The sequence below is a fragment of the Triturus cristatus genome, chromosome 7 (genome assembly GCF_964204655.1).
Source record: "Triturus cristatus chromosome 7, aTriCri1.1, whole genome shotgun sequence".
Lineage (NCBI taxonomy): Eukaryota > Metazoa > Chordata > Amphibia > Caudata > Salamandridae > Triturus > Triturus cristatus.
The window spans coordinates 953,325,966-953,349,099 of record NC_140590.1 but is presented as its reverse complement, the minus strand read 5'-3'; the positions used below and the strand labels follow the sequence as shown (position 1 = coordinate 953,349,099).

The window sequence follows — 23,134 nt, the reverse complement described above, 5'->3', positions numbered from 1 at the left end:
TTAGTGGAGTACAAATCCCCTACCTTCATTATACCCCCTTCCTGCCCATAGTATTGTACAATGTTTCAGGAAATAAGGGAGATCGCCACAGAGGTGTGTACCTATTATATTTGTGTATCTGCAGGAGTTCGACCACTTTACTCCAAATTTTCCAGATCGCTATTATAACCTTAAACCACGTCGTCTTAAAATAACTGGCCTCTACTTGCCGAGGAGTATGCCACGAGCCGATGTGCCTATAGCCAGCTCGTATGTAGAGGGGATATCCCTGCTGACCTTCTGATCCCTGGTAGTCACAATACCGTTTCCTGGTGATAATAGTACCGCCATCTGCTGCAAGAAAGCTGCATAGTAATAAAATCCTAGATTAGGAACCACCCATCCCCCCCGTTCTTGTGGCAGAGTAAACAATTCAAGGGATCGCCAAATTATCTTATATGTCCAGATGAGGTTGCTGAAAATCGAGTCCAGTTTCTTTAAGAGTTGGCCTTCGATTTCAAGAGGGAAAGATCGGAATAAATATAATGTCTAGGGAAAAATTCCCATTTTGAGTATGTTGCACCTTCCAATTATTGAGAGATGGAGCTTATCCGTGTACCTTAAGTCTGTGCTGATCTTATTTAACATGGGGCTAAAATGTATTCCTCAAGTGGAACTAACCCTGCTGCTAACCCTGATCCCAAGATAAACTGCTGCATCCCGTCTTCGAGGATACTCACAGGGAGTTTTGGAATTATAAACTATCGGCGTTTTCCCTGTATTCAATAAGTAGTCTGACTTACGACCATACTCCCCACCCAGCCTTTGTATTTGCATTATCGCCGTTTCAGGGTCTGTGGTCACTATGGCGATATCATCGCCGTATGCCATTATCTTGGTTTCAAAGCCGTTGCTGCAGACTGGTTTAATTGTCTGATCTTGGAGGATTTGCTGGATAAATAAAATTGGAGAGCAGGGATAGCCCTGTCTTGTCCCCCTTGCTACCTCGATACAGCCTGATTCCTGGCCCATAATTAGTAGTCTTGCATAGGGTATAAAATACATTGCATGTATGGCCTTATGAAGCCTGGGTCTAACCCTTTTTGCGCCAAGATACTCCACAAATAATGCCAAGAAACTCAGTCAAAGGCCTTCTCTGCATCCAGGAGGATCATAGCCATCTTCTCTCCTGTTACCTCTGCTATGTCGAATAGCGCAATAGCGTGCCTCTTCTAGGTATAAACCCATGTTGCCATGGTGAAACAAGATGGGCTATGATCCTCCCTCATCGAGTAGCTAAGATTTTAGAATATAGCTTGGCGTCCACATTCATGAGATATGGGCCGATAGAATGCAGGGTTGTCTGAAGGATTCTCCTTTTTTTTTAAATAGCTATATCTGCTCCCTGCCAAGATTCTGGGGGGACCCCACTATATTGTACTCCTAGAAACAAATCCAGATATAGGGGTGCAATCTCTACCCGACTTGCCTTGTAAAGTTCCGGAGGAATTCTATCAGAACCTGCCGCTTTCCCTGAGGCCATAGAGTGTAGGGCATGTAAAACCTCTTCGATTATTATATCCCTTTCCAACTCCTGCCTGGTCTCCTCGTCGACCCTCCGTTGAGCCCCCATAATTCTTTCAATCTCATTTGGAGTTATAGGGTCAAGATTATCATGCCGATATAGGTCCTGATAGAAACACCCTAATAATATCTTATTAATTTGTGACATGCCGTCCATCCTGTTCTTTGACCCTAGTGATGTTATTCATGGTGGCCCTCTGTTTAATACGAAGCGTCAACAGCTTGCCCACGGACTCCCCATATTCATAGCTCATGTTTTTATGTTTGAAATCCTGCAGCACTCTTCCTACTATAGTAGCTGCTGATTTCTGCTTTCGTGACCACTGTTTTCTGCCGTGATATTAACTCAGCCGCTTCTTGCTTTTGCCTAATGGCTAGGGTGTGCTCCTTTTCTAATGTCCCCAGCCTTTCAATCAAAACATTAATTTCCTCTTTCTTGTTTCTTGGCCTTTCCTACAAAACTGATTGATTCTCCCCATAGGCCCGCTTTGAAACTATCCCAAACCATACCTCGCAATGAGCTATACCAGTTTACCTCAAAATACTGTACCACCCACTGCCTAATATGTTGAATATACAGCTTATTAGTAAGTAGTTTTCTATCAAATGTCCATTCAGATCGGGCCTGACCCCTCACTTGAGATACCAGATCCATAATTAGCGGGTTATGATCGGACCATAATTTATGCAATTTAATGATTCCTGCCGCCATGCGCATGGAGGAGGAGACCAAAAAGTAGTCCAGCCTGACATACTTTTTATGAGCGCAAATATGTATACCCTGGGTCAGCAGGATACTTAGCGGCCCATACATCAACCAGGTCATGAATAGCCGTTAAGGCAGACAGAGCCTTATACACTTGTGGCTCCCTTCCAAAGTATTTTTGGGTTTGGTCTTTGCTCACCTCAAGATTTACATTCAAATCCCCAGAGACTACTAATGGGCCTGGCCATGATGCCAACTCAATTTCTAGGTTGTTAAATGTCTTTGGATCATCCTGGTTTGACCCATATATTGTACAGACTGTCAGCCCTATGGGTAGCGACACAATAGCCCATCTTCCCCATTTATCCTCCAGAACACGTTTTACAGGGCCAATGCCATTCCTCACATGAATAGCTACCCCCCTTACGGTGGAGGTTTGTGGGGAACATGCAACAAGAGGATACCCTTTAATCGTTAGGATGCTCCGTCTCCCCATGAAATATGCGTTTCCTGCTGGCATATTACGTCGACTCTGCATTCATAAAGCTTCCGCGACCCTTATACCAAGTGTAGGAGGTTGGTCGCTTGTAAAAAAGATACGATGTCCGGGTCCTGCAAAAGTAAGTAACACCATACCTGGCATCTTTTATTGGGGGCTTAAAAGCCCTTTACATTAAGGGAAAGAGTTTTAACATAATAGGTGGTGCCCAGTTTAAAAGTCAGGAGAGATTGCTATGGACGCCTTTTTGGTCTGTGTACAGAGCGTTCCTCCAGGCCCGCCGCCGCCACCCCCCAGTGTTGTCGACTGTGAACATGGCTCAATGTCACCCGTTTGTCTACAGAACGAGAAGGGCAAAGTAAACTTGTGGAAGCATAGGCTACAATTAGTAACCAAGGGTAGGAATCGCCATAATCCCAGTATGATGCCCCTCTATAGAAGGAGCGCCGAAAGGAACCTCGCGTGGATGGAGACTGTAATGCTCCCATGGATTTAGCAGTCTGTGTCCTTTTTCATTTTTCGAAGGCTGTATCCACAGCTGGGCCAAAAAGTTGTTCATAATTGAACGGGTGATTGAGGGTAGTTGTCTGTACCTCCTGTTTGAAGCCAGAGATGCGCAACCAGGCACGTCTTCTCAGTAACACACTAGTATTAATGGACCTGGATGCGGTGTCTGCTGTATCAAGGGCACACTTGATTGATGCATTAGTTTTTAATTTGCCCTCTTGAATTAAATCATTGGCCTGGGTCTTATATTGATGAGGCAAATGCTGCAATGGAGTTTCTAGTTGGTCGTAATGAGCCCCATCATACCTGGCAAATAATGCCTGCGCATTGGCTATCCTCCAGTGATTAGCTGATTGGGCAGCAACTTGTTTGCCAGAAGAATCTAATAATTTAGACTCCTTGTCCGGAGGTGGAGCATCACCGGAGGTTTGAGAGTTGGCACGTTTTCTAGCGTTGGTGACCACTAGAGAATCCAAAGGTAGTTGACCCTTGATGTAGGTAGGATCATTGGGAGCGGGTTTATATTTTTTGTCAATTCTGGGGTTGAGAATTCTAGCCCTTACAGGGTCTTTGAATATGGCTGGAGCGTGTTAAATTACGCCTTTTAGCATTGGTAAAGTTTGTACAATTTTTTGTGACTGTGCAAACGTGTCTATTAGGAACATTAACCACATGCCCTGTTTTGGGGTCCACTTGGAATGTTTTTTGCTTCGGATCGATGAAATCCGGTCGAAAAAATTCTTCCTCTTCAGTAGTTGCTTTCGGCGCTGATTTTTTCGGGTCCGAGTGAGGTTTGGATTTGTGCTCTAGAACCTTCAAAGGGGTTTTTGGATTCTTCGGCTTTGATGTCGAAATCTTTTTTGGCTCCAAATTTTTGGGTTTCGGATCCGAGGCCTCTTCCTTCAGCGCCGAGGTACTCGGTGCCGATTGTTTTCTGGGGAATGCGGGAGTACTCGGTGCCGATGGTGTCTGCAGGGCACTGATATGCTGTTTGGTCTATGCCGAGTCACCGGAAGGCTTCTCCTTTATCTTCGGAGCCGGGCCCGGGGCTACCGAAGCTTGCTTTCGGTCGCGACTGGGGCCAGCAGGTGAAGTCTTGACGGGAGCCTTCTTTTTTTCAGGTGGGGTTGGGGTAGGGGCGGTTGTACTCACTCGTTGACCTGGAGTGATGTGGTCATTTGAGTCGGAGTCGTCTGCCTCAGAAACGTTTTTCAGATCCTCCGAATCCTCCTCCGGGACATCGGGCCTTTGCTGAAGATGTCCTCCGGCACCGGAGCTGCTTGTTGCGCCATAACGTGTCGTCGGACCCGGCCATCACGAATAGTTTTCTTGGATCGAAAAGAGGCGCAGGCCTGGCAATTACTCTCCTCGTGCTCGGGCGAGAGACAGAGGTTACAAACCTTGTGTTGGTCGCTGTGTGGGAATTTAGCTCCACACTGGGGGCATTTTTTTAAATGGAGTCCTTTCCATTAGCCCTAGGCCCGAAAGGCGTCGATAGGCCCAGCGGTCCGCGTCGACGACTGGAATCGGGTATTTGAAGAGCGCATCAAAGAACACGCGAACAAAACAATATCGTTGAGTTTCTTTGATGATTTGCGCGGCGAAAAAATTTGGAAAACACGGTACTGAACCGGAGCGTTGAAGATTACATCCGAACCCGATGGCGGAAAAAAACTGAGGATGGAGTCGATGCCCATGCGCACTAGCGTACAAGGGAGGAGTCGCCTATCTCGTGACTACAAAAGACTTCTTCCAAGACAACAAGGCGCAAGCATCCGAGCCCAACACCAGATGGCGATCTATGCACAAAGTGTGAATTCTGCAGCTCATATGCCTCGAACATATTTGTATTTACTTTTATTAGTTTTAAACTGGTGGTAAAGTATTACTGTTTTGCAACCAGAATTCTGTATCAAAACAGTAATACATACCATACCGATTCGGTATTTGGGAAGGGACACCCTAAACACGCCCCTTCCAAATATCAAATCGTAAATGCAAAATGTGATTCGGTAACAAATTACCTTATTGCATTTTGTACATTTGAAAAAAAAAATGTTCTGGTTGCAAACAGCGAATCAGGCAGTTTGCGACCATTAAAATGCTTTGTACTTCTGGCCCTAAATTATTTGACCAAAACTGCAAGATTTCTGGAAAAAGAGCTGTGCCCAGCCGGGAGCAGTCAATCATTTAGGTTATGGGAGACAAAGATCTTGTGACAAATAACGCTACTACACCCATCATGCACTTTGAAAAAAACCCCGAGGAGCTGACTTAAGCCTGATGGTTAGAACCATGCACTGGACTAGCCTTGATCAAATTTATACTGTGTCCACTACCCCATGGGGTTTCTTGGCACTAGGCTTATTCACTGCGTAATCGAAAAACCATGTTTTCCTAAAGTGAGCAATAACATTTTAGGGTGGGAGGTAAGGTAGTTCACAAACAGGGCCCTTGCAATGAGACAGACAGAACTCACATCAATAAGGTCAAAGACCGTAATACCCTGAACAATAGAGTTCTCGATTTCAAGAATGACCTCCGCTTGAAAGGGAGCATCTAAAGTGGCCTTGATGTTGAAAGATGAGTGGCATCTCATTCAACATGAGTGACTGCGACATCTAGTATCGACAGTAAACTCTAGGGGGGGGGGGGGGGGTTAGATGTGGCTTTTCCAAGGCAGAGAAGTAGGAAAAGACACCTCTTCCCTCGGAAAAAGCACCCAAGAGTTTTTTTTTATTTCACTAGACAGGCTCTCATTGAGTCTGTGTCCTTCAGCTTTCTATAGCACATTTAACCTGCTGTGCATTATAGGGCAGCCTCACTTCTAAAAATCCTTAAATGGTAGTTCTCATTCAACAGACTATACATGGGAGAACTATTTACTGTTACTTTCTTCTGTTTTAAAACACATTGATGGTGTGGCAGAATCAGTGAAATGTGCTTTGTTAAGATTGATTCAGTTTAATTGGCTGCTTTAAATGAGACAGACTATTCTCTCATGCATATATGTGAGCTTGATTAATTTATTTTCAAAATTGAAAATATACCTTTAAAAACGGGTCCTCGGACCCATATGTTATAAAGAAATATAGTCCAAATGCCACATTTTGTCCCAAGTATTGTTTACAAAGTTATCCTTTCAGAGGTTGTGGCTTTTCTATTATTAACTCCAACGAGTTGATAGTTTTGCATTCGGGCAACAATGTTCTGGTATCACCCCTCCAGCGAATGCACAAAGATATTCTAAGGTTATAAACACCAGAAAGAATTCCATGATGGAAAACTTTAACTGCTATGCACTGTGAGGCCATCCGAAGCAATGTATGTCCCTGTTTCTTTTGGAGAGGGTATAGCAAGTACAAGTACTAAATCAGCTCTGTTCTATGCCTCCATTTTAGTTTTTAGGTCGAGCATTAGCAATGACCTGTAGTATTTCTCTGTGGGGCTCTGGCAAACTCACCCATTGCCACTAGCTGTTAGCTGCAGCAATCAGAAATGCTGGCTTCTTATTGGTCCATTTCTGACAATGGCTCTCCTTTGTTCAGTTCTCTTCCGGCGATTTCACTCTGAGAACATTTTAGTAGGCCATCACACACAGCGCCGCTGATGCGCTTTCCATGTAAAGAACACCCCTCCCATCTCCCAAACATCTCCAGCAGGGATGCCGTGGCCATTTCTTTTTTTGTTGCAGTTAGTTGAAGCACCTCCCCTCCCTCAGAGCGCACACCACCCCTCCAGTAGTAGTCTGCCTTAGTCCATCGTCACCCACTTTTCCGATACCGTACTTTGGTTATAACAGCACGGTGCTAACAATGCTTGTGTTTGTTAACGCCCCACCCTTGCCTTGCTAACAAGATGCTTTATCTCCAGCAGAGTTACTTACATTGTGTCTACGTAGTGCAACTCGGAGTGCGCTTACATGAAACATTTGGCAAATTTGTTAGCATTTTTAACAGCAGATTCATGCGCTTATGTTACTTTATTTTGTTGTATTTATTGTCAATATGACAGACTCATGTGTCTTACGAAGTTAGGCCACCTATCTGACATAAGCGTCTTTTTCTGAAAGCACCGAGTTGACTTTCTTTACACACAGTTAAATAAACAACTAACTTTAAATATTGCCACATTAATTCCAGACGCCAGGTGCGGTTCATGAACTCTCTGGATGACGTGTCAAGCAAAGGACGTGATGTTGAGACTTCCTGTCAGTCGAAACCTGGAAGCAGGTGCCTGACGCTGATACAGTCTTAGAGAGTGACACCTTCGCTGTGGGAGCCGCAAGCTCCCTGGTTCGGGAAGCACCGGGTCACCCTTTCAGCCACAGCTCTGACCGGCCTGTGTGGCATAAGGTCCCAAATCCTTCTCAGTTAGCAATGACGGCAGGATGAACACTGAGGTGGAGTTCCACATCCACCACAATTATCCACGGAGCAAACTGCTGGCCAACTTCAAACAGGTACACGCTCTGTATAGTCCCCTGCTGTTAGATGTCGTCGACTTTATTACACTGGAACTATAACATCTCTTTCATTGGGTGTTTTCCCCCCAGTAAGTTTCTGTTTTTTTGTTGTTGTTTTCTTTACACAGATAAAAAATAGATTATAAAATATGCTAACCGAGCCTTTACCAAACAGAATATTTAATATGTCCACTCCATACAGTTAAAAGCACTGTACGCTGCCTTCACCCATGTTCAGAGGAGGTTGCCTGCAGTGCCTGACAAGCGGCCATGGCCTGAACCAGCCCTCCAGGTCTCCATGCCTTCCACCGAGCTGTGTGCAAACTGCATTGTAGTCTCAGAGTGCAAACCAGACTGGCAGCAGCCTCCATGCCACTTGCCCCCTTGTGGCCTCCAAACCTGCTGTGCTCAGTAAGTGGGTTTGTTTTCAGCAGCCCGCATGCCACTGAAGCAGCTTTACATAGCCTTCGACTCTGTCCTGGTCTTGTGGCCTGGCCCTGTGCCTCCAAGCCCGCTGTCAATGGCCTTCGTCAATTGGCTGTGGGCCAGGTCCTGCACCAGTGCACGTGATTTGAGCTTCAGTTGTGCTAAGCTGGCGTGGGATACGAGGCTTAGTGGTGTGCCAGTTCCATGCAGGAACGCTGCCTGTGCAATCAAGCCTGAAGTGCATAACCTTTAGTTATACTCACTGAGTAGCGGGCCCGGCCTCTGGTCAAGCCTTGTAACAGCCCCTAAGAAGTTTGGCCATGCACAGCAGGCTCTTGGTGCAGGGCCAGGCTGCAGAGAGGTCATGGAATTAGAAACAAAATAAAATTAAATTGCATAATGATGCTTTTCACAAATTTGCATACCCAGAAAAAACGGACCCTTTTTTGGGAGTGCCAGTATTTATTTCTCCGAGACTCCCCATACCCTCCCAACAATTCTACTTACAGTTAGTGCATTCTTCCCTTGCAACCTTAGGCCCCACCATTTTTTTTCAGGGTACAGAATTCGGGAAAAAACCTGTTCAATTGCCACCAGCCAGTGAGAATTCTTGGGTTCACTCAACCTCCCAGCAAGATAAACACAAGAACTAACCCTTTGATGCCTTCCGGAGACTTTTTGGTAAGTCTAGATTCTTAAAAACTGCTGGGTACATTTACACAGAACAGTAAAAACAGTCTTCCTAAATAAGGATTTACTTTTATGCCATGCTTCAAGTAATTGCTTTTAGTGTTTTTTTTATTTAACAGAGCTTAAAAGTTCATTTTGGAGCCAAATAGCCAACTCTTCATTTTGACCTGCTAAAAACGTTTTCCACATGAGCTTGACATGCTGATATTTAACTGGATGAGCCACGTGAATGCTGAATTTTGTGCATATTCTTCAAATCAAATGACACCAATGTTCTTACCAAACTAGAAAAGGCTGAATAAGCAGACAGTGCATCTGAACCATAATTACGCAGTCACCGTGGCTGATGATTCATAACATGTATCAATTTGCTTAATGTTGGCTTTTTAGCTGAATGCAGATGGTTTTTCAATGGAATAACGAGGAAGCGATCATGGACAATGTTGTATATGACTCCTACTTAGACTGGATTACTTCTAAACTCCTACATTTGATAGTTATAGATAATACTCTGTTAATCAAAGTTAGTTGCCTAGGATCACACAGTTTGGTTAAGCAGAGAAGATTGTTTTTGGCCAGACGTTTACTAGTCACACTGTCTGCAGTTCAGTCACTGGATGATATCCATTTTCCCTCCAGTTCAACACTAAAAATTCAACAGTTGATGCATTCTTTTCAGGAGCCAAATTGATACACTGCGATCAGTATTGCTGGTGAACAAAATACTCATTATATTAGGTAAATTTTACATTTTATGAAGGATATCTAGCTTATTCCTATAATTACCTCTCAAAACCCCAAAGTGCACAATGCATTAATGTTTGGAACATACAAGACCGTTAAAAAAATACACTGCCTAAAAATGGGTGTGTGCTGCTCTCTAGTACCAAGAATTAGGAATGCAGATTATTTTATTTTTATATTGGACATTGCACACACACATGACCATAATTGTTTCATGACAAGTACTTCTCAATGCAGTGCTATAATGTGTCTATTAGTGCTAAAGATTCCATGTTAAAGAACAGTAGATGTTGCAGCACCCAGGATAATGTGCTGCATGGCGAAATACTTATAAGGTCCCAAAGGCGAGACTGATTGAATTGCAAATGCTTGTTAAATTTTGAGCGAGTTGATTCAGGAGTTTAAGGGTACAACTCATCCAATCAAACGTGATTTTATGGAAGAAATGCTCCAGGACGAAAATAACACAATAGGAAAGAAAGCAATTAAAGCAGAGCATGGAACTGGGATAGCTCAATCATGAGGAAGAGGCTGACCCAAAAGCAACTCTATGCAATATCAAATGTAATTCTGTCTATCACCGACAGCTGAAGCAGTCCGGATCGTAGCGAGGCTGCAAATCCTCATCTTTTAAATTATATTACACTCTGTAAAAGTGCTAAGGTATTCAACACGCTGGTCCAGTTTATCAGTTCAGTTCTGCTGCTGTGGACACTGCATTCAGAAAGGGAGCATGCAAGTCCTCTTCCTTCAAAGAAATGGTATGTCAACATATGCTCCTGGAACAAGACACTTAAACACCTCCGACATTTTCTGAATCTAGTTTAAGTGAATAGTCTGAACTTATAGAAATCTTACGTTGCTGAATGGCAAGCCAGAGGTAGGAAATATGCTCAAAATGTGCCACCTAGGCATCTGAAAAGTTTAGTCCTTACATCCAAATTATTGGCACAAGCTAAGTTTTACTAGAGTGTGAGGATACAAATTGCCAGCTGACAGCAACAAAACCAAATGAAGCGGTGACCATACAGTTTGTAGGGGTGGGAGAAACAACCGATATAAGGCATGGTTCATGCATGAGGAACGTGGTTCCTAAAAGGGATACAGGCACGTGACATTCGAAATCTAAAACTTCTAGCCCTATAAAGCACACAAGAACAGGGCCTGCGCTATATCAAAGCCTTTACACGTAGACGAGAGTGAAGATTGATCAGTTACCTCAATACTGTGCAGTTGTGGCACATGCCCCCGTGCAGCCCATAGGGACATTAATCACACTTGCTGAATATGTCCTATGGGCATAGTTCAGATTGTTTTCTGGCAGCCTCAATTGGGGCTCCAGGAGTGCGAAGTTGGACCAGGATTGACAATCGTGCCCTGTAAACCTACTTTTTGACAAAGTTTATAAAAAATAAACCCACCTGAAATAAAAAGTTGGATACCTTTCCCTCATACGGCATATATAAAATACTTCCACATGTATTTACGGACATACCTGGATACAAGTCCCTGTACACTCCTTGCAGAGGCTGCACGACAGAGCCCATCTGCTTGCTGGAATATGTGAGATCTTTGTGATGGGTTCCATCTTTTCGGGACATCCGATGCTAACCTGAGTAGAAGATAAATGTTTTAGAAATGGCAGAACGTACTACAGGAAACAAAGCTAACATTTATTTCAACAAGCTGCAGTTAGTGGGTAAAAGGGGCGTGTGTGGGTAGGGTGTGTGTAATTCAACACTAACCTGCCTCTTAAAATACAATACAGTTTTTCGAAAGGTCTTCAAACAACAGTTATCTGAATATAATGCCGGCGATTACAAATCTAATTTATCTTGTATTGCAGGAACTTCAATAGCATTTCTAACTGGAAAAACGTTTACCCATTCAAAAGGTACAGTGGAGATGAACGTCAGACAAATGTATGAGATTGTCAGCTGAGGACATTAAACAGGTTCTGTGGGTGGTGGTGTCTTCTGATTCTGGAAAGTGCATGCATGGTTCAAGCCTCAGGCTGCTAGCCCACATATTGTTACTTTACAATTAACTCTCGGACCTCGCCTGCTCCCAGTCAGTGGTATAGAGACCTGAGAAGACTTTGGGCAGCATGTCCAGCACCCCCAGAAGAATGTGTAGCTCTACTCAAGGACAACTATCCTGAAACACGTGTCTAGAGATGCATAGCACTGGTGACACCAACAAGAATGAAAATCTAAAGACTGTCACTGAAGTAAGCGCTATGCACTCAGGGGAAGGACCATGATGGTGCACAACCACCTGAAGACTAACAGGCTAACAGCACATGCAGAAGCTGGTATACCTCTAAGCCACTAACATCAGGTCCCTCAAGGCACTGTAGAAGATCAACAAGAGTTCAGAGGCACTGGAGGTAAGCTGGAGAATCTTTGTGTGGAGATTTGATTTTACTTCTTCCACCGACATGGGCAGGTGAAGAACTTCGGCAACCTTCCATAGGAGTGCAGTAAAAAAGCCACTTACTCCGTAAAAACTCACCATGGGCACTCCAAATCGACATCAGTTGAAGTCGAAGGGGAGCCGCTGCGCCTTCGGCTTTTGCCTGTGAGGGGAAGACAGGACTTCATTGCCCAGGAGGCTGTGTGCTGCTCAATCTCCCTCACCTGTGCAGCTCGTCTGGGGCTACAAAACATCTTGCCGCTCCCGCTTCGCGGGAGCCGCTGAACCATCGGCTTTTGCCTGTGAGGGAAAGACAGGACTTCATTGCCCAGGAGGCTGTGTGCTGCTCAATCTTCCTCACCTGTGCAGCTCGTCTGGGGCTACAAAACATCTTGCCGCTCCCGCTTCTTGTGAGCCGCTGCGCCTTCGGCTTTTGCCTGTGAGGGGAAGACAGGACTTCATTGCCCAGGAGGCTGTGTACTGCTCAATCTCCCTCACCTGTGCAGCTCGTCTGGGGCTACAAAACATCTTGCCGCTCCCGCTTCGTGGGAGCCGCTGCGCCTTCGGCTTTTGCCTGTGAGGGGAAGACAGGACTTCATTGCCCAGGAGACTGTGTGCTGCTCAATCTCCCTCACCTGTGCAGCTCGTCTGGGGCTACAAAACATCTTGCCGCTCCCGCTTCGCGGGAGCCGCTGCGCCTTCGGCTTTTGCCTGTGAGGGGAAGACAGGACTTCATTGCCCAGGAGGCTGTGTACTGCTCAATCTCCCTCACCTGTGCAGCTCGTCTGGGGCTACAAAACATCTTGCCGCTCCCGCTTCGCGGGACGCGCGTAGGCGCGCGCCGGGCAAAGCCCGGGCCAAGGGCAGGCCCGTTTGAGCCCGTTCGAGTCTGGAGTAGGCTGGGCTGGGCCCACTCTCTTTCGTGTGCTTCAGCACATGTTCCCTGGACCTGCTGCCGTAAGATCTACCACTTTTATTTTGAATCCGGTAGCTGCACTTGTTTGACTGTGTAATGCCTCCAGCGGGCAGCAAGGATAAAAAATGGACTAAAAGTGGGAGCGTAATGGGAACTCTGGATCAATTTATCACGCGAGTCTCCAGTGTTCTAGCGCGTGAAATAGAGGATACAGAACGACGGCTGTCCACTGAGCCAATATTTACAAAACGTTCCTCCTTGGGTCCCATTATGAACGCACGTACGCCAATCCCTTGTTTTGACGATGAAAGGACCGCTTGTACATCTGATGCGGATCCCTGTGTGGTAGTATCACCAACCGCCACAACTTTGGGGGACGGTCCCAATAGCCATGCCCAAGATGAATGTGGGCTGGATGGGATAACTCAAGAAAAAGCGATGAACACCGCAACTAGGTCGAAGTCGAATCCGATACCTACCACCTCCACGAGAAGTAAAATATATAAAAAAATGTGGGTGCTGCCAAGAAGAAAAACTGTAAAGGTGGCCAGCTTAAGAAAAACAACTCTAAAAACTCTAAAACACCAAGGTGTGATGGGGGAGGAATGACATCTCGGGAATGGACTATGGAGACCGCAGGGTTTGTGGAGAGTGTGGGGACCCAGACTGAGCCTATTGCAGTATGTTCGGTGAATCTCATGGAGCCAGAGGCTCCAGTTCCAACATTTAATGATGTACTCTTGGAAAAACTAGGGGGCTTAATTACTGGCTGCTTGTCACCACTTATTAAGAGATTGGCAAATATTGAAGAACAATTGGAAATTATTGCTAACACTGCTGCTCAAAACTGTGGGGGTGTGGGTAGGAAGAGTCATTCCAATGCTGAATCAACGCCCCAAATACCATCTCCTCTAACTGTTGATTGTCCTTCTACTTCAAATGACGCAATCAATCCGGAGAGATTGCGGCCATCGGCTATGGTCCGAACTAATTATCCAGCCGGGGGGGGGGTACCATTAAAGAATGCAGGCTCAGCTACGATAAACACTAGCGGTGGCAGTGATCAGCACTGCCAACTTCCATCTCGCCCTGAAACTACCCGTTACCCTGCTGTATCACCCCGCAGCAATAATAAAATACCGCTTGCAAGAGTCGATTTACCCCCTGAATCTAATCCGTATGTAGTTGTTTTGACTGGTGTACCACATTTGGGGAATGATACGGAGGAGTCTTACCCATCACTTAAGAACAAGGTTACGTTCTGGCTCAATAAGTATAGACCATTGCCATCACACGTAACCAGTGAAGTATTGTTTGTCAGGAGGGTAGCAAGGGTGGGCCATAAGATAAAGGACACTAGGGGGGATTGTATTTTGATTAATTTTAGGAATACTTGGCTGGTGAACTATGTTTGTGGATGGAGCCAGTCTAGGTCTGTGGAAGGCATTGAGTCCCACCCATTGTCCTATTTCTATCCCACCACTCAATTGCAACCTAATCCGGGTTCTGATCGGGCCATTGATGCTGCAGGGACAGTGACAGGTGGTATATATAGCAGAGGGAGACACTGCGAACCACCCCCTAATACAGCTTTTAGTCAGAACAATAGATACAGTCCTCTGGATTTAGTTGACTGACTGTATTTTGAGAGCTCGCAACTACCAATTGCAGCTGAAAATATAGTCGGGTATGAAAAGAAGGGTGGCTTAGGGAGTATTGGCATATGCAACCAGAATATTGTAGGGAGTGGTAGAATTACCACTAGGGGTAGCCTAGCAAGTGGAACTTTGACTACTACTACCAGTGGCCGACCTCTGATTGTCAAATCGAGAAAAGGGACAACTGATGTAACTCTGGCACCGCTTTTTCCGGTGCCGCAAACAAATAGCGAGCCCAAAAGTGGGGAGATAGCCGGTGGGGCAACTATGAGTCCATACCACGCGTGTAGTATTAGTCAGGAACCAGGCATCAGGGCCTCAGTTCACAGTGAAGGGACAAGAAACGTTGCGGAGTGTTTGGAACGCGTCCACCCAGAGGTTCTTAGTGTTCTAGCCACCAGCCCTAATAACAACAGTAATACCCACACTACCATCCATGCCGCAGATACTAGTTTCCATACCAATGAGTCGGTAGCATCCTGCCCAGTGGATGGGGCACAGTCAACCGCATTGCAGTAGGCTCGCCTCAGCGCAGGTGTTGCGAAGGAGTGTGGGTGGAAACACTTAGAATTCTCTCATGGAATGTTGCAGGCTTAACCAGTAAGATGATGAGTGTTGAATGAGGTTCCTTTGTGGATGACTGTGATGTTTGTCTGTTCCAAGAGACCTGGGCACGCACGGAGCAGCATCGGGTGGGTTTCGCTTCATTTTCTGTTCCAGCAGTGTGGGGTGGGCGAGGTCGCCCCTCGGGGGGTTTAACCATCTGGATTGGTTCCCACTTGGGATGCACGTGCAAAATACTAAATCCAGGCTCTGTGGATATTCATGGTCGAGAATTCTAGATTTTGCGGTTGTTTCTAGAATTGATAGTGACCACAATGCCCTGATTCTGGACATGGCATTACCTAATGTCAGCAAGATTGGTGCATTGCCTTCTGAATATAATTCAGGTGATTTAACTCTAACAAACGATAGGCGCAGAGTTAAATGGCAGCTATTGCTGGAAAACCCTGGTAAAATTGAAAAACTCTACAGCTTGGCTATTCCAATTTTAGAAGATCTTGCAGCTCTTGTTGATTCATCTCTGCCTGCAGATTTTTATGGTCAGCTGGAGGTTTTCCACAAGCGATTAGTTACCAATATGGCTGAAATAGTCAATCCCTTGGTTCCCAAGAAGGGGAAGAGGTCCCTTCCTAGTTTGTGGTATAACACTGCATGTAGGAAGGCTAAAAAGGAACTACTGTCGGCTGTAAAAGCAAACAACCGGGATGAAATTAAAGTTAGAAGGACAGACTATAAAGTATTAACCAAGGCTGCGAGGGAAGAATGGGAGCACGAAAAGTGGTCTTCGTTAACAGTGGCGCTAGACACTAAAGACTTTCGCTAATTTTGGTCCATAATTAACACCGGCAGTAGTGAACCAAACCCGGCCAATGACTAACTTAGCGGCAGATGTCTGGGATAATCACTTCCAGGCTCTGTATTCTCCTGAGGTTTTGCCAGGTCACCCGGAATTATTTATGATTCCATCTATTGCAAATATGCAGTGCGAGGTGACCGAGTTTACGGTTGAGGAGGTTTGCAATGTTATTGCTAAACTCCCCTCGGGAAAGGCTCCTGGTCTCGATAAATTACCGGGCGATCTTTTTAAGCATGAACCCAAAGTCTGGGGTCCTTACCGTCAGATTTTGTTTAACGCGGTCCTAGGTGGTATGCCGGTACCATACACATGGATGGGTGCAGAGATAGTGCCTATATACAAAAAGGGTTCTCCTCTCCTACCCTCTAATTATAGACCTACAAGTCTAATTGATGTCTCACAGAAATTATTTGCAAAACTCATCCTGGATCGTCTTCAATTGTGGATGGAGGAGTTTGCAATTTTAAGTCCTTACCAGGCCGGGTTTCGGGCGAACACCTCCACCGTGGACCAGATTTTCCGATTACTACTATTATATTGGAAAACGGTGAAAATAGAGGGTGGCAGCCTCTATATGGTGTTCGTGGATGTCCGAGCAGCCTTTGATCTTGTGCCACGGGGTAAGCTCTGGTCTGTACTCCTCGAGATGGGCATCCCCATTGACTTATTAGAGGTCCTGATGAGATTACATGAGGCAAATTATGCCCAGGTTAGATGCGGGAAGAATGGTTCTCTGTCGTCACAGTTCCCAGTTGGCAGGGGGGTAAGACAGGGATGTGTGCTTGCACCGACCCTGTTCTGCCTCTTTGTCAACGGGGTTATTGCACATCTTAATGCAGTGCAGGACAATGACGCTCCCAAGTTGGCTGGCAATAGAGTGCCTGCTATCATGTTCGCTGATGATACCCTTTTACTATCTAAGACACCTATGGGTATCCAGCGAACACTTGATAGCTTTGAAGAATTCTGCACTCTTCGGGGTCTTGAGATAAATATTCTCAAGACTAAATATATGATTTTTAATCCGTCCCGTTCTACACGCCCGAACCCTAAACTGGGGGACACAAGACTTGAAAGGGTAGCTGTTTTTGATTATCTGGGAGTCACTGTTAATGAAAATTTGACGTGGGGACACCAGATAACTAAGACACAACTTAAACTGGCTCAACTCTCTGGGGGAATCATCAAATTGTTAAGCAAGTCTTCTAGTAAACTAATTGGTCCTCCGTTGGAAGTCTACAAGGCACAAGCCAGGGGGTCTTGTATGTATGGGGCTGAGCTTTGGGGACATTCTAATAGGCTTGCTATTACAAAGGTTGAGAATAAATTTCTGCGGCAGCTGATCGGACTTCCATCGAGCACCCCGCTTTTACCGTTGAGGCTTGACCTAGGGATTAGGTCAATCGACGACGAGCTTGCATTAAAACCCCTTAGGTTTTGGCGCAGGCTCTGGGTGACCCGAGAGCTGACCAGCTACAGACAGGAACTAAAAGAAATATTGTCCTTCTCTGGAGCTCAAAAAATCCCTTGGCTCATTTACATTAAGAATGAACTGACGAGAATTGGTGTTCCTGCCTTGTGGGCTGATCCAGAAAGTCAATGTAAATTAATTTCACGCCAAATGCTAGTAGCTATTTTTCGCTCTAAAAAAATGGCCGCTCAATCTAATCCCTCCTCTGGTTCGGCCATTTGTTCTTTTTTATCTGCGAAGGATTGTTATCTTTTTGAGCCTTTTCTGGACGTTATATACCCCATCCTAGCCACAAAATTGTATGTCCAGTATAGGCATGGTGTTCTCCCTCTCTGGGCCTCTACTTGTAAGTGGGCACTTATAGCACCAATGAATTGCCCAGCCTGTGAGTATGAGAAAGAAACGGAGACGCACGTCTTTTTTTTCTGCCCGGCTTATGTTAAATCTAGGAGATATTGGCTGCTGCCCCTATGCAAAAATATGGGGTTTCGTTATTGTATGCAAGCGCTAAGAATACTGAAGTCTGACACATCCGAATGTATTGTATTTGCTGTCTCCCAATTTTTAACAGCTATGTGGCACAAGCGTAGAAATTTTGTTTAATTAACTATATTGCTGGTTATTAATATCGATTGGACTATTACTGTGTATTAATAGTGGTGGTAACTCAATGCTAGTTTTTAATCTCTTTTACTTTTTTATTTACTGTTTTAACTTTTCTTGATTTTATGATCTATTTTTAATGTTCTGTCTCCCTGTGCTATCTAGGTATTCAATGTATGAATTCCAGAATGCACTGATTGAATTAATTAAGTTGATTGTGATTTTTCACATGTGTTCTTTATGCTATGTGCACACTTTTTATGGTCATTGTGTACCGAAATAAAAGTATTTTTGATGATGATGAAGTCTCTAGGCCATGTTCAGATGTCTTGTTGTGTCTGAATAATGTCAGAAGAGCGCAGAAAGCAGACACACACAATGGATCAAGATTTATGGTCTGTCACCCTGCAGTCCACAGTGGTTGCTATTGCGGCGACACCTACCAGCATTGCCGGTTCTGTCCTCATGTAAAGTCTCCTGTGTTGCTCAGATACTGCTGTTGCAACACGTTGCATATTTTTGCGTTTGAATCGTGGGCTCCCCTTGCCCAGAATTGGTTCCTGTGGCCCTAAACCCACTACTACTCAGGGTGTTTTAAGTAATTTGACCTGATGACTCTTCCATCAAATGGGAAAAGTTATCAACATTTTGCCATATGACTTGTACAAAACATGCCAGGTGTATAGATGGCTAGATGTCCTTGTCACACTTTCTGATCTCTCATGTTATGTGAAGCACACTGAGCACCTCCACACCGTCCACTTTTTGTCTTCGATTTTTGTGATTAAGTAAATAAGGGCTAGATGTACAAATTCTGGATTTGCTAAAAGTGTTCGCAACTAGCTCACCGATTTTCAAGAATCCAGTGGTATTCTGTGATATGGTGGGCTGGCAAAATATGGAACCATAATGGGTTGCAATTCAACCTACCTCATGAATATTTAAGAGGCAAATTGTGATCCACTAAGATTCATTACCATTGCAAGGATAGTGCTGTTCTGGCGTCAGCAGACCACTATGTCTGGTATTGCTTTCAAATAAAGCAACCTTTTTATTTTTTATAATTATTAAATGCAGCCTGTTTTTTTTTTTTTTTTAAGAAAAACGGGATACGTTTATTTAACTTAAATTCTTTTTAGTACTTTTACACAGGACCACTGTATTTTCCTAAGAAAATGTTTGTCAACGTTCACAAGGGAGAGGGGGTCCCTTGGTAACCTTTTCCCATTTTTGAATCGGTTACCACTACCTATATGTAGGGGTAAAATAAGAGTTTCGGTCACAAAACATTAATACATCCCATTGCACATCAAAATTTGAAACACAGTTCTTCCAAAAATCGATTTGGTATCCACTTGCAAACTCACATTGCAATAATGTAATATGTTACCAACTCGTAATTTGTCTTTTGTACATATTGAAAGGCCATTTTGCAGTTGGAATCAGAGCCTTTCGGATGCAAAATTTCTTCGCACTCCTGGCCCCAAATGCATTAAATAAGTATACTAGATTATAAGGACTGTGTATGAATTCGGAAAACATAGTTTTTGCACTAATTCAATACTTTGCATATTCTGCAACTTGGCCTCTCAAATTATCAATTAATTTTTCTGTGTTTAACATTAACTTGCTATATAAAGGTGTGTTAGAATTTATCCACATGAACCATTCTTTCATTAAATGTTTAATTGTACCAGGTACCTGCTTATCTTTCTTGGTCAACCCTTGTTACCAGAGTACTGGTATCTACTGCCGCAGAGGTAGCAGACATCCGTCTATTTAAAATGCAACATCGCCAACTTCTAGTGTCTTGAGGAAAAGAGAGTGCCCATTGGGTTCCTGATGCAAAGGAATGAATATGCTACTTACGAGTATGCATCTGTTCTTGGCATGTAGGGCTGCTGACATTCATATCTGTGCATAGATCGCCGCCTAGTGTTGGGTCCGGATGTTTGCACGTTGTTGTCCTGGAAGAGTTTTCGAAGTATCACAAGATAGGTGACTCCTCCCCTGGACCACAGTGCACATGGGCATCCTCTCCATCCTTAGATAGTTTTTCGCCATTGTGGCAGTGATGGAGTAGATACAGTAAGAGATGACCATGCTATACAGTAATTCTGAGAGCTGCAGCTGCTACAGGCGCCGGGGAGGAGGGTGGGCGATATGAATTTCAGCAGCCCTACATGCCAAGAACAGATGCATACTGGTAAGTAGCATATTCAGTTCGAGGCATGTGGGCTGCTGAATTCATATCTGTGCATAGAATACATAGCAGTACCTCCTATTAGCGGCGGCTACCTGTGCCAGCTGCAGCAGTCTGAAAAAGAGTTTTGAGAACAGCCTGTCCTACAGCTGCCTGCTGTTTTGAGTGTACATCTACACAGTAGTGTTTGGTAAATGTATGGATAGTGGACCATGTGGCTGCTCTACATATTTCCTGTAAAGGAATGTTTCCCAGGAAAGCCATGGACGCCCCTAACTTCCGTGTTGAGTGGGCTCTTGGGGGAATCGTTAATGTGCGTTTAGCTTTTAGGTAGCAAATCTGAATACATTTAACTATCCATCTGGCTATACCTGCTTTGGAAATGGCGTTGCCCTTGTGTTGTGGAGAAAAGGCAACAAAAAGTTGTTTTGTCTTCCTAAAGTCCTTAGTTCTGTCTATATAGTACATGAGGGCCCTCTTTACATCTAGTGTATGGAGCATTCTCTCAGCGACATTCTGTGGATTTTGAAAGAAAACAGGCAGTTCAATAGTTTGATTCATGTGGAACTGCGATATTACTTTAGGCATGAATTTGGGGTTGGTACGTAGTACGACCCTGTTTGCGTGAACCTGTATGAATGGCTCTTGAATGGTCAGTGCCTGGAGTTCACTAACTCTTCTTAACAAAGTGATTGCCACTAGGAAAGCTACTTTCCAGGTGAGGAATTGAATCTCACATGAATGGAGAGGTTCGAAGGGTGGACCCATCAGTCTGGTGAGGACCAAATTGAGGTTCCACACCGGTGCTGGTGGGTGTCTTGGGGGAATTACTCGTTTAAGTCCCTCCAAGAAAGCTTTGATGGCAGGCACTCTGAATAAAGAGAGGTGCTGCCTGTTTTGGAGATAGGCTGCTATTGCGGTTAAATGGATACGTATTGAGGTGTATGCCAGATTGCATCGGTATAGGTGTAAGAGGTAACAGATGATGTTTTGAATGGATGCGTCTAGCGGGTTAATGTCATTGTTGTTACAATAAATGACAAACCTCTTCCATTTAGCCGCATAGCAAGCTCTGGTAGTGGGTCTCCTGGCCTCCTTGATGATATTCATACAGTCAGGTGGCAGGTTCAGGTAGCCAAACTCTAAGACTTCAGGAGCCAGATTGCCAGGTTCAGCTGTTGCGGATCTGGGTGCTGAATTTCGCCATGGTTCTGCATTAAAAGTGCGGGTTTGATCCGCAGCCTCTGATGCGGCACCACGGAAAGTTCTAGAAAGGTGGTGTACCATGGTTGGCGCGCCCATGTTGGAGCAACTAGGATGAGTGTCAGTGAGTGTTGTCGCAGTTTGCGTGCCACTAGCGGAATCAATGGCGCTGGGGGAAAAGTGTACGCAAATCTGCCGGACCAGTTCATCCATATCGCATTGCCCTGTGACTGAGGATGTGGGAACCTGGCGGCAAAGCTTTGGCATTTTGCGTTTTCGATTGTGGCGAATAGGTCTATCTCTGGATGACCCCACTGTTGGAAGTACGGTTGGAGTACTGATGGGTGTAGCTCCCACTCGTGCATCTGGTGGCTGTGTCTGCTGAGCAGATCCGCCATCTGGTTGTCCTTGCCGGGGAGGTGTTCTGCCATGAGGAATATGTTCCTCTGAATGGCCCATTTCCACATGCTCTGAGCCAGATGAGACAACTGTGGAGAGTGTGTTCCTCCCTGCTTCTGTATGTAGTACATGGCAGTCATGTTGTCCGTCCGGATCAACACGACTTTGTTGCACAAGTGTACTTTGAATGCCTTCATGGCTAGGAAGATTGCCATCAGTTCCAGAACGTTGATGTGCATCTTCTTTTGTTGCGTTGTCCATAGTCCCTGCACTGTGTAAGTGAGTACATGAGCTCCCCAACCCTGGAGAGAGGCGTCCGCTGTCAGTATTATTTGTGGAACAGGCTCCTGGAACGGTCGGCCCTTGCAAAGGTTTTGCGGATTCCACCAATGCAGAGAGTTGTATGCCCGACCGCTCACCAACACTAGGTCTTTTAATTGCCCGTGAGCCTGATTCCATTGACCTGCCAAGCACTCCTGAAGCGGGCGCATATGTAGTCTTGCGTGCGGGACTATGAAAATGCAGGAGGCCATCATGCCTATCAACTGCATGAACACTCGCGCAGGAAGGGAGTGTTGAGGTTTGAACTTTGAGATCAGCAGTTGTATGCTGTTGATCCTCACTAAATTTGGCTGAGCTGTGGCTGCCAGAGTGTTTATGGCCGCGCCCAGGTACTGTCGTACGTGTGCGGGTTGGAGATGTGATTTTGGGTAATTTAGTGAGAATCCCAGACTGTGAAGAAGGTGAATGGTGAGGGACATGTGGCTGGCACATTGCTGGGCTGACTTTGCCTGAACAAGCCAGTCGTCGAGGTAAGGGTAGACGTGAATGTGTTGTCTCCGTAGATGTGCAGCCACCGTAGCTAGGCACTTGGTGAAAACCCTGGGTGCTGTTGTCACTCCGAAGGGGAGAACTTTGAATTGATAGTGCTGTTCCTGAATAGTGAACCTGAGATATTTCCTGTGTGATGGGTGTATGGGTATGTGGAAATACGCATCTTTGAGGTCTAGTGTGGCTAGGGACTCTCCCTGACTGAGCAGCGGGAGAACCTGCTGTAGGGTGAGCATATGGAAATGCTCTGAGAGAATGTAGTGGTTGAGGGGTCTCAGGTCTAGTATCGGTCTGAGTGACCCGTCCTTTTTTGGGATTAAGAAGTACAGAGAGTACACCCCTGTCCCCTGCTGGTTGACGGGCACAACCTCTATTGCACCTTTTTGCAGCATACTTAGCACTTCCTGCTGCAATA

General features: G+C 45.1%; 1 protein-coding gene across 3 annotated transcripts in view; it reads right to left on the bottom strand.

Annotated features, from left to right (window-relative positions):
- Positions 1-23,134, bottom strand: part of JADE2 (jade family PHD finger 2) — a 533,878-nt gene that overhangs the window by 207,800 nt on the left and 302,944 nt on the right. For all 3 annotated transcript variants that reach the window (XM_085617976.1, XM_085617974.1, XM_085617975.1), the window contains exon 8: positions 11,096-11,212. In XM_085617976.1, coding sequence (XP_085474102.1) covers positions 11,096-11,212 — 117 coding nt within the window. The remainder of the gene's footprint in view (positions 1-11,095; positions 11,213-23,134) is intronic.